This window comes from Brassica napus, chromosome A1 (assembly GCF_020379485.1).
Source record: "Brassica napus cultivar Da-Ae chromosome A1, Da-Ae, whole genome shotgun sequence".
Classification (NCBI taxonomy): Eukaryota; Viridiplantae; Streptophyta; class Magnoliopsida; order Brassicales; family Brassicaceae; genus Brassica; species Brassica napus.
In genome coordinates this window covers 21,969,711-21,982,192 of record NC_063434.1, presented here as the reverse complement: position 1 = coordinate 21,982,192, position 12,482 = coordinate 21,969,711, and the positions used below count along the sequence as shown (strand labels likewise).

At 34.9% G+C, this 12,482-nt stretch overlaps 1 protein-coding gene across 2 annotated transcripts; it reads left to right on the top strand.

Annotated features, from left to right (window-relative positions):
* The first annotated feature begins 2,748 nt into the window (after positions 1–2,748).
* Positions 2,749–5,594, top strand: LOC106453449 (pre-mRNA-splicing factor SLU7-like). 2 transcript variants are annotated; one of them, XM_048736902.1, is made up of 10 exons: positions 2,749–2,909; positions 3,145–3,308; positions 3,406–3,518; positions 3,590–4,006; positions 4,076–4,211; positions 4,290–4,595; positions 4,693–4,912; positions 5,005–5,108; positions 5,188–5,256; positions 5,365–5,594. In XM_048736902.1, exons 1-10 carry the CDS (start codon positions 2,894–2,896, stop codon positions 5,440–5,442), a joined length of 1,623 nt encoding a protein of 540 aa, XP_048592859.1. In that variant the 5' UTR covers positions 2,749–2,893; the 3' UTR covers positions 5,443–5,594. The 2 variants fall into 2 exon arrangements, with proteins under 2 accessions (XP_048592859.1, XP_048592854.1); XM_048736897.1 differs by lacking the exon at positions 2,749–2,909 and having other exon boundaries at positions 3,102–3,308.
* Positions 5,595–12,482: the final 6,888 nt, after the last annotated feature.

Sequence of the window (12,482 nt, the reverse complement as noted above, 5' to 3'; positions counted from 1 at the left end):
AGTCTCAATACCTTTTCAGTGAAAATTTCAAAATTAACATATTTATGTATTTTTATATGGTATATAGTTTAATTTAAGCGATATATATATATATATATATATATATAAAATATGAATATCTATTAAATCTGACTTCATATTCATATGATTTTATGATCATTTGTATCTTGTTATAACAAAATAAATAAATCATTGATCATGAAAATTTCAAAGTGGAAATTTTAACATTTTTAATAATCTAGTCATTTTCAAAAATTAAAATATAACATATAATAAAAATGTAAATTTTTATTATATGGTTAATGTGGTTATATAATTTCTTTTAACATTATAAAATTAAACAATAAAGAGAGATGATACAAAAATTGTTATCAAATATTTATTATTCATAATCAATAATTGTCATATATATGTTAATTATATCAGGTAATTCTATATCTTTTATTTAAGAAAATAATGTTGAATATTCTTTTGTACACTCTTCTAAGGATCCTAAGAATCATTTTAGTATTGACACGTGGCTACAAAAAAATGTTGTAATGATTCTTAATTAATATATAAGAGATTGAAAGTTTAAAAAATTGAGTTAGTTAGTTGTGTCATTAGAGTGCATTTATCTCTTCTGTCTTCTGTCACACATCTAAAAAAATAAAGGTAATTGTGGTTGAACTAGAGTACTGGAAAGATAAATGACCAATCAAAAAATAATTTGCGATATTATGTAAATGAGTCCAAAACATAAAAAAAAAAATGTAGTGATTACATGGTCAATAAACAAGACTTTTGAACATCTGAAAAACTAACGCCCGCCTATTACACGGAATAGGCTCACGGACCGAATGAGATATCGCATATGAAGCCCATTATAACCATTGGGTTATTATTTAGTTCTACATACAAAATAGTTTTTGGAACCCAAAACTAAAAGTTTCTAAATTAACAGGATTAATTGGTTTAAATTGGGTTATAATTTAGTTCTTTAATTGTGTAAAGGATTTTACTAGAGAACTGAAAAAGTGTTATTCAAAAGGAAAAATAAAGAAGAGAAAAGATAAAACAGAAATAGGCCTGGCAAAAGAAAAACCGGAACTGAAGAACGAACCGGAACTGAAATACCCGAAACTGAAACCAGACCAAGACCTTCAAATATCCGAACGGTTCATATATTTCTATATCCGAAATAACCGAACCGAACCGAGAACCGAACTGGTATCCGAATATATAAGAATATTAATTATATATACATATAACATAGCTAAATATATATTTATAATTTAAAAATCTATTAATAGTACCAAAAATATTTTAAAATAACTAAATTATTATAAAGTATTCGAACTACCCAAAAATATCCAAAACTATCCGGATAGTATTATCAGAAATATACAAAGTAATCTGAAATATCCAAATTTTCTATCAAAATCATCCTAATTATTTTAATATTTTACTTTAAATAACCAATATTTTACCCGAACTATCCAAACTACCCGAACTACCCGAACCGGAACCAAATGATAACCGAATTTTTTTCAGGTATTTTCTGGTTCCTAGTTTTACTATCCTAACCGAACCAAACACGAAACTATGTGAACCGAACCAAACCGAAAATATGTCAAGTAGTAAATAAATCATATAACCCCCTATCTGACCAATCCAATACACGAAATACCCAAATCGAACTGAACCGAAATCCGAAATGCTTAGGCTTAAACAGAAGTAACATATTTTTATCGAAACTATCAAATCTTAAATTATAAGTTTAATCAAATTAGTGACTGTTGGAGTGGACTAGGCATGGGCGTTCGGAACGGGTACTTCGGATTTTTAGGTTTTCGGATAGAGAGGTACATAACCCGTTCGGGTTATTTTATACTTTGGATCGAGTTCGGATTTTTAAGGTTCGGGTTCGGGTTCTTAAGGTTCGGGTTATTTCGGGTATAACCGAACTGTGTAACAAATAAACAAAAAAAAAATCTATGTATCCTTGATTTGACCCCTGTGAGACCAGAAACAATATTGTTGAAGTTAAAAGATTGAACAACTTAATATAAGATTTATGATCTTTCTGATTTATTATTACGTTGAGGAACATGAGCATGTATTCTTTTCCTTCGTGTAATTTTTATTTGTATTATTTTGAATAGAAAATGGTAAAGAATCCATCTATTCATAAATCAAAATTAAAGAAACACCAAAATCAAACAGAAATCAAACCGGGATAATCATAAATGTTTGAGCTCATGCCTGTAAAAAGCAAAGAGAAAACAAATCGCAAATCCTACTTGTAATCAAACATAAATCAAGATCACAAGGTATAGTGATTCATACATGTAATCGGATACTTCGAGTAATTACCCTGAAAGAGAAGACAGAAAGATGAATGAAAATAAAAGATATATATATATATATATATATTATTCGGATACTTTGAATAATTGATTTGGGTATCAGATATAACCAATCGGGTACGGATATCCGAACTGGTTGAATCTTAAACCCGTTCGAGTTCTTTTTAACGGTTAATATGCCCACACCTAGAGTGGAGTATCCAATTCAACGGGATGTTTGGTACGAATTAACGGAATTGTTAACGCCGTCTGTATTTCATTACATTCCACGCGTCTCCAGAATCGTCCATGCTGCTTTAAGCATTTAAGTAAACCGAACAAACGGAACTGTTAACGTGTCTGTATTCACCGTTACTTTTTTTCTCCTTTCCGAAACTACAAGAAGTATCTAGAAACATGTACTTCGCTGACAAATAAAAACCAAACAAAAACATTCCGCTTCATCATCATCCACCATTTCGAAGTTCGAGCAATTAAGCAGTCTCTTGATCAGTTTCTTGTGTTTTCTTGGGAACTAGTAAACTCATACTATTAGACACCTCAACATGGCTACTGCATCAGGTTAGTATCAACATGGATACTAACTTTCACTTTCGTAGTTTCGTGTTAAGGTTTCATAGCTTCCATCAGTTTCGGCTCTTGTCATGATGGGAATATGTGATGTCTCTTCTTGGTTTTGTTTCGAAGTATTTGAGACTGTCTTGTATATAGATTGAAATGCTTTTTGGTACATATGTGAACCAGTAGATATTTGAGTAAAGGAAATGGATGTTTGTTGGAATGTATGTGATTGCAGTTGGGTTTAAGTCTAGAGAAGAGCACCGTAAGCAGCAAGAATTGGAAGAAGCGCGTAAAGCAGGGCTAGCTCCAGCAGAGATGGATGAGGAAGGAAAAGAGATTAACCCTCACATTCCTCAATACATGTCTTCTGCTCCTTGGTACCTCAATGCAGACAAGCCTGTAAAGTCTTATGTTCCTAATAACTGTCTTCTTACACCATTTCTTGAATTGTCTGTTGGCTTGAATGCTAACATTACTTTTTTTTTGGTTCCCTCAGAGCTTGAAACATCAAAGGAAATGGAAAGTTGATCCAAACTATACAAAGTCGTGGTACGATAGAGGAGCCAAAACGTTCCAGGCAGATAAGTACAGGAAAGGAGCTTGTGAGAAGTAAGTAAGCCTACAAGAATACTCTTCCTTTTTCTCTGTTTTGAGTTCTGTCACTCATGGGTTTGTTACAGCTGTGGGGCTATGACGCATAAGACAAAGTTGTGCACAGAGAGGCCAAGAAAGATAGGAGCAAAGTGGACAAATAAGAACATAGCTCCTGATGAAAAGATTGAGACATTCGACCTTGATTACGACGGGAAAAGGGATAGATGGAACGGTTATGATACCGCTAAATATGCGGAGGTGATCAAGAGGTATGAGGCTAGAGATGAAGCAAGAAGAAACTTCTTAAAAGAGCAGCAGTTAAAGAAGCTGGAAAAGAAACGTAACAAGAAGATTGATGAAGAAGAGTCTAGTGACGCTGATGAAGAAGAAGAAGATGCTCTGAAACATGATGAAGCCAAAGCTGATGAGAGCAAGCAAATGGATTTTTCTAAGGTGGAGAAACGTGTTCGTACTACTGGTGGCGGGAGCACAGGAACTGTTAGGTTGGTTGATATCCATTGATTCTTGGTTGTGATCTTGGCAATGTTTTGATTGATATGTTCTTTCCTCAGGAACTTGCGCATACGTGAAGACACTGCAAAATATCTTTTGAATCTTGATGTCAACTCTGCTTATTATGATCCCAAGACACGGTCTATGCGTGAAGATCCCCTTCCAAACGCTGATCCAAACGAGAAGTTCTATGCGGTAAGTACCTTTGTAGAGTATTAACTTTGAAGTTACTTACATTGATGATCCTTATTAATGGATCTTGAAATGCTTCAGGGAGACAATCAATACAGAATGAGTGGAGAAGCTCTAGAATTCAAGAAGCTTAATATTCACGCGTTGCAATTATCTGAGAAAGGCCAGGAAGAGGTCATCATGCAAGCTGCTCCTTCTCAAGCCGAGCTGCTTTTCAAGAAATACAAAGAGGCGAAAGAGAAACTGAAGAAAAAGATCCAAGAAACAATCATGGAGAAGTATGGAAATGCTGCTGCATCTGTGGAAGAGATCCCTAAGGAGCTTTTATTTGGACAAAGCGAGAGAGAAGTTGAATATGACCGATGTGGAAGAGTTATTAAAGGAATGGTAATATTATGAACCAAGATTTTTGATCTTTAGTTTTTGGTTTATATATGTTTCTGTTTAATGCACCTTTTTTTGTTTTTGATTGTCTGTGTTACAGGAATTGTCGGTACCCAAGAGCAAATATGAAGAAGATGTTTACATAAACAACCACACAAGTGTGTGGGGGTCGTGGTGGAAAGATCAACAGTGGGGTTACAAATGTTGTCAGCAAACAATCAAAAACAGCTATTGCACTGGTGTTGCGGGGATAGAGGCGGCTGAGGAAGCTGCAGATCTAATTAGAACCAATGTCGAAAGACATGCTGCAGCTTCTAATGGTTTAGAACAGCATCTTCTATTATTACTTTCTAAAGTTTTTTTTTCCTATGTATATATATATATATATCTTATTTATGATTGTGACTTGCAGATAGGTCAGGTCCAGTAGAGGAGAAAAGATTTGTGACTTGGGGAAGTGATACACCAGAAGATCTTGTCCTTGACCGTGAAAAACTTGCGGAAGCTTTAAAGAAGGTATAAAAACTTGGTCCGTTCTAAGTCTAGCTAGGAATATTCTGTCATTCATGTTGCTAATGTCATTGGTTTTGCACAGGAGGATGAGAGGAAGAAAGAGGAGAAAGATGAAAGGAAACGTAAATACAATGTCCAATGGAATGACCAGGTACGCGCATATGTAGCAGTATAGATGATTATAGTTTATAGAGATAGACTATATATATCTTTTGATCGAGTTCTTTTGTTTAATGAAACGCGTGTTTATAAATTTCAGGTTACACCTGAGGAGATGGAAGCTTACCGAATGAAAAGAATACACGAGGATGATCCCATGAAGAATCTTCTGCACTAGAGTAGTGGCTTTGTTAACAGAACTTTGTTTCATATTTTTGTTTGCAATATTAATTAGATACTGTTTCCCATTGTGGGAGAAAATAAACACATACAACATGTTGTTCATCATGGTGCAGTTTCAACAACCGGATTTCACCCACTTCTTCACTATTTCCAAGTTTGGCTCAAATCCAACAATGAACTCTATTTTGGTTGTTCTTTTTATGAACTTTTGTATCAGATTTAAGTTTTTCTATTTGTAAATCTTTCATTTTCAACTTTGGTCTCATGTATGGTATTTCCAAAGACCAAATTACAATGGTTATGAATTATTTTCACAAATATATTAAAATTCAATAGAACGTAATTTTTTCGTACATACCACTTATTATTTAAAATCTTGATTATATTCTATAAGGGTCAATTGTTCATGTTGAAATAGATTAATACTTTTAGCTATTTTTAGATAGCAATTATTAAAATATTTGACAGATGATTTAAAGGCAAATTCTGTAGATAGCACAAAAATATAATAACAAAATATTACACTAGTCTGAAATCTCGTGGTCGAATGGTAAGAGGACATGTTTGGGACGTCAATATGTTTTAGGTTTGGTACATCTGTTATGCGAAATTAGATCATACTACTTATGTGATTTTCTCATGCTCATGTATGGATATAAATATTTATAATTAAAAATATCATAATAACTAATTAATAGTTTAATTTCAGTTTTAAATTCTTTTATGATTTATATAACTGAGTATCATTTTGGTATATTAGATTGTATTAATTTATCCAAATAAACTATAATATTTTTTTTCTAAAAAATTAAAATTTTGATTAATCTTGTGATTTGCATTTAGATTGGTTGTTTTCTCAGATATGTAAATATATTTTAGTAATATAATGTACTAGGGTAGGCTCGCACCTTGTGTGAGCTAATATATATACACTTAATATTTTTTTCTAAAATTAATTTTACTATTTATGCTAATTTATTTAATTAGATATAAATATCATTTTTTTTGTACTTTCGGTCTTTTTACCAAATCTCAGTTATTTATTGTGTAGAAATCTTTTTCTTCTTGTTTATACATGATTCTACTATCTAAAAATTGAATCCCAATTTTAGAGAATTTCTTTTTGATAGTAAAGATCTAATTTTAACATTTTTGGCTCGAATGTAGCAGTTTTAGAGTTTTTTTTGTTTATATAGTGTTTTGAATATGAGGTAAATGCTAGATTTTTTTCAAAAAATCCAGGATTTATTTCCAGTGGTTCAAGTGCAAGCATACTCATCTCTCTGTTGGATCAGCTTGAAATACTTAGAGATAATTCCTACCGAGATATGGATTAGGGAAAATAGGAAAGTCCTGATATTTAGGAGTTATCTAAATATCATATGAGTTGTGAGTTTAGGACTTTAATCTCTTATATATATGGAGGTATCAACTTGTGATACAACGTGAGTTTTGGTGTGCTTTAGTTTTGAGTGATTTTCTAAGGCTTTGAGATTGATTAATAAGAGAGCAAATTCTTATTAAAGTGTGTTCTGTGTCTTGCTTAATCGAAACTACATTTGGTATCAGAGCGAACCAGAATTCGATCCAGGCAAAGATATAAACTATGGGAGACTTGTCTACGATCGTGGTGAAACCGAAAGACGGCAAGCCGTCTACGTTTAGTTGTCCGATGTTAAACTCTGCTAACTATACAGTATGGGCAATAAGGATCAAAGTCCTGCTCAAACTGCATAACGTATGGGAGATTATAGAAGAAGAAGAATCTACTGATGCTGAAAAAAACAACATGGCGATTGCATTGCTCTTCCAATCCATACCTGAGACACTCATACTACAGGTAGGAGAATTGGACACGGCTAAGAAGGTTTGGGAAGCGATAAAGTCAAGGCATGTTGGGGCAGACAGAGTACGTGAGGCTCGTCTGCAAACTCTTATGGCTGAGTTTGATAGGCTACGAATGAAAGATGAAGAAAAGGTTGATGATCTAGCGGGAAGGATATCAGAAATCTCGTCTAAATCAACTGCTCTAGGAGAGAGCATTGAAGAAACTAAGTTGGTGAAGAAGTTTCTCTCCAGCCTTCCTCGCAGCAAGTACATTCATATTGTGGCCTCGCTTGAACAGGTCCTTGACCTAAAGTCTACAAGCTTTGAAGAGATAGTAGGACGCATCAAAGCGTTCGAGGAACGTGTTGCTCTGGAGGATGATGAGCCACAAGATAATCAAAAGCTCATGTATGCAAACTCTGACTCTCGCTCTGTCTCAAACCACGACTCCAACGGATCTTATCGAGGTAGGGGGCGTGGAGGAAGATACTATAACAGAGGCAGAGGAAGAGGACGATATGGTGGACGGTACAATGACAGATACAATGATCGATATTACGGTGAGGTTGACTTGTCCAAAATTACATGTTTTAGGTGCGATAAGAATGGACACTATGCATCTACATGCCCTGATCGCTTATTGAAGCTCCAAGAGGCCACAGAAAGTAAAGAAAAGGAGGATGATACGACTGAAGCTGAAGAACTAATGATGAATGAGGTTGTGTATTTGAATGAGAAAAACGTCAATCCACAAGATTTTGAGACAAACGCTGAGAATGTTTGGTATTTGGATAATGGGGCCAGTAACCGTATGACTGGGAACAGGAGCTACTTTAAGATGATCAATGAGTCAATAACAGGAAAGGTACGCTTTGGAGACGACTCACGCATTGACATCAAAGGAAAAGGGTCTATTCTCTTCTGTAGCAAAGATGGAGCAAAGAGAATCATAGCTGACGTTTACTATATACCAAAGTTGAAGAGTAATATTATTAGCCTCGGACAAGCTACTGAATCTGGTTGCGAAGTTGTGATGAAAGATGATTATCTTATCTTGCGAGACAAGGATGGAAGACTTATAACAAAGGCAAACAGATCAAGGAATCGGCTATATAAGGTCCTTATTAACATTGTTGATCCAATATGCCTCCAAGCTACTACTTTGAGTGATTCAACTCGTTGGCATGCGCGCCTAGGTCACATAGGGAGAGATTCGATGGCTAAGATGATCAAAAATGAGTTGGTGACTGGTATACCTAAGATCGAAGTTGAAAGAGAGACCTGCTCTTCATGCTTGCTTGGTAAGCAAGCAAGGCACTCATTCCCGCAGGCAACTACATACCGAGCAGAAAGAGTACTGGATCTAGTACATGGTGATTTGTGTGGACCTATCTCTCCTCAAACTCCATCCAGAAGAAGGTATATATTTGTGCTTATAGATGATTGCTCCCGATACATGTGGTCTATTTTGATTAGTGAGAAGGGAGAAGCATTCAAGAAGTTCAAAGACTTTAAAGCCATTGTTGAAAAGGAGACAGGAGCAAGCATCAAAACGCTCAGAACTGATCGTGGTGGAGAGTTCACTTCATCGGAGTTCACAGCCTTCTGCGAAGCTACTGGCATTACCAGGCACTTTACGGCTCCTTACTCGCCGCAGCAGAACGGAGTCGTGGAGAGACGTAACAGAACTCTGATGGGAATGACAAGGAGTATATTGAAAGGGATGGAGTGTCCTAATTACCTATGGGGAGAAGCAGTGAGACATTCTACGTATATCATCAACAGAGTGGCCACTCGTGTACTGGAGTTCAAGACTCCATATGAGGCTTTGAAAAAGAAGAAACCTAATGTCTCACACGTACGCATATTTGGATGTATAGGCTATGCTAAAGTAGACACACCACATCTAAAGAAACTGGAGAATCGATCACGTATGCTTGTTCACCTAGGCACTGAACCGGGATCAAAAGCATATAGAATGTATGATCCCACTACTCGCAGGATAATCGTCAGCAGAGATGTTATTTTTGATGAAAACAAAATGTGGAACTGGAAGAACATTGCATCAGAAAACAGAGGATCCTTCAATGTGACGCTTGGAACCTTTGGAAACAGAGGAATCGATAGAGATGATGATAATGAAAGCACAGGAGATAGAAATACCAATACCATCAATATGGCAGATCAGGCTACAGATGCTCCAAACGTCGAAGCTGAGATAGATAACATGGAGGATGATGATGACGTTAGTATACTGAGACGATCTGAACGTTTGAAGAGAGCACCAGCTTATCTTGATGATTATATTCTCCTAGCTGAACTTGATGGTGAGCGACTTCTTTTGAGTATTAACGATGAGCCTTGGGACTATGAAGAAGCCAAAGAAAAGAAAGTGTGGTGTGATGCTTGTGATGATGAGATCGCCTCTATAATCAAAAACAAAACTTGGGAACTGGTTAACTTACCATACGGAGCAAAAGCCATAGGCCTTAAATGGGTGTTCAAGGTCAAACGGAATGCAGATGGGAGTATAAATAAGTTCAAAGCAAGGTTAGTCGCGAAGGGCTATATACAGAGACACGGCATTGACTTCGACGAAGTCTTCGCACCAGTGGCAAGAATTGAGACAGTGCGGTTTATCATTGCTTTGGCAGCATCAAAGGGTTGGCAGATTCATCATTTAGATGTCAAGACAGCATTCCTACACGGTGATCTAAAGGAAGAAGTGTTTGTGTGTCAACCGCAAGGGTATGTGGTTAAAGGACAGGAAAACAAAGTATATAAGCTAAACAAGGCGCTCTATGGTCTTCGACAAGCTCCGCGTGCTTGGAATGAAAAACTAAACAATGTTCTTGGAGGCTTAGGCTTCTCGCGGTGCTCAAAGGAACCGGCCTTGTATCGAAAGCAAGGTAATGACAATACTCTCTTAGTAGCGGTGTATGTGGATGATCTCTTGATTACAGGATCGAGCCTTGATCAAATACTAGAGTTTAAGATGGGGATGGCAAAGAACTTTGAGATGAGCGACTTGGGCAAGCTCACATATTACCTCGGAATTGAAGTGGCACAGAATTCAGATGGGATCACCTTGCGACAAGAAAGATATGCGATGAAGATACTTGCAGAGACAGGCATGAAGGACTGTAATGCAGTGCACATACCGATGGATTCTAACTTGAAGCTATCTAAAGCAGAGGAAGAGAGAAGTGTTGATGAGAAAGAGTACAGGAGAAATATAGGGTGCTTGAGATACTTGCTGCACACTCGACCAGATCTTTCTTATGCTGTTGGTGTTCTTAGTCGGTATATGCAGTCTCCTAAGGTATCACACGAGGCGGCTTTGAAGGTGATCCTACGTTACTTGCAAGGAACGCGTTCTTTTGGTTTGAGCTTCAAGCGATCTAAAGATGGAAGAGTTGAAGGATATAGCGACAGTAGCCATAATGTGGATGAAGATGATGGCCGGAGTACATCAGGACATGTATTCTATTATGCAGAATGTCCCATTACTTGGAGCTCTCATAAGCAGGAGACAGTGGCCTTATCGTCTTGTGAAGCTGAGTTCATGGCAGCGACAGATGCAGCTAAACAGGCTATCTGGCTTCAAGAGCTATTGGGGGAGATACAAGGAACAGAGTGTGAAAGGGTCTCGATCATGATAGACAACAAGTCAGCTATAGCATTGTCAAGGAACCCTGTGTTTCACGGCCGCAGCAAACATATTCACCGACGTTACCATTTTATCCGTGAGTGTGTGGACAATGAGTTGATTGAAGTGCATCATATAGCCGGGACCAAGCAAAGGGCTGATATACTAACTAAAGCCTTGGGAAAATTGAAGTTCAAAGAAATGAGGGAGCTCATAGGAGTAGAAGATGTGTTGAAAGATGATTTCAAGCTTAAGGGGGAGAATGTTGGATCAGCTTGAAATACTTAGAGATAATTCCTACCGAGATATGGATTAGGGAAAATAGGAAAGTCCTGATATTTAGGAGTTATCTAAATATCATATGAGTTGTGAGTTTAGGACTTTAATCTCTTATATATATGGAGGTATCAACTTGTGATACAACGTGAGTTTTGGTGTGCTTTAGTTTTGAGTGATTTTCTAAGGCTTTGAGATTGATTAATAAGAGAGCAAATTCTTATTAAAGTGTGTTCTGTGTCTTGCTTAATCGAAACTACACTCTCGATGTAAATAATAAGAAGGAAAAGTCTTTAATTTAGTGGTACATGTTATTGGCCACGTAGAAATATGTAGAGAACTTTGATAAAATTCAAAAATACATATCACCGGTAGGACCAATTTAAATAAATCTGATACTTTCTTTGCATACACTGACCCAGTGTGCATGCTGAATGTATCATTAAACATTAAAAACAAACTAGATTTTGATCCGTGCAACCGCACGGATGTTTGTTTTCACTTTTCTATACATAAATTATTGTTTTAGAACATAAGTGGTATATATTTTTAATGTTAATCATATACTTAAATATTTATATAATTATTTCAAATACAATAATTTTATAATTTACATGTTATAATTAATTAATTGTTTAAACCTTATGTATTTGCCGCTTCTTATTATATATTTATCTTATTGTATTTGCATTTAGTTATTAAGCAAATTAATAAATTCATGAGAAAATATATTTAAAAAATATTTTGTATTTAATTTATGCTAAATTCTGACCCGTATTTCAAAACTGAATTTCTTTTTACCAATATTTTTATGCTTATTCATTTTAGATAATTTATTATTGTATATATAAAAGTGTAAGATATGTTAATTTTTAGACATGTATTATATAGTTTGTTAATTTTAAGTCTTTCTATCATCATATTATATTTTAAATAAATAGTTTATATTTATGAAAATAAAATTTATAAATTTATCAATTGAATATAATTTTATCATATTTATTTTAGTATAATAATTATATTTTAACATGATCATGACTATAAAAGTAGATAAAATAGGATATAATTTATTTATTTTCATTTCTAAATGATAACTTAAAATACATTAAGTTATTGTTTAAATATTACACAGATTTATTAGAATTTTTAAAATATAATATATAAATATATATTATATTTAAAATGAAAATATATTATGATTAAAGTAGTTACAAAGATTTTATATTATTAACTTTAAAGAAATACATGTTAATTTTTATACATGTATTATATAGTTTGATAAT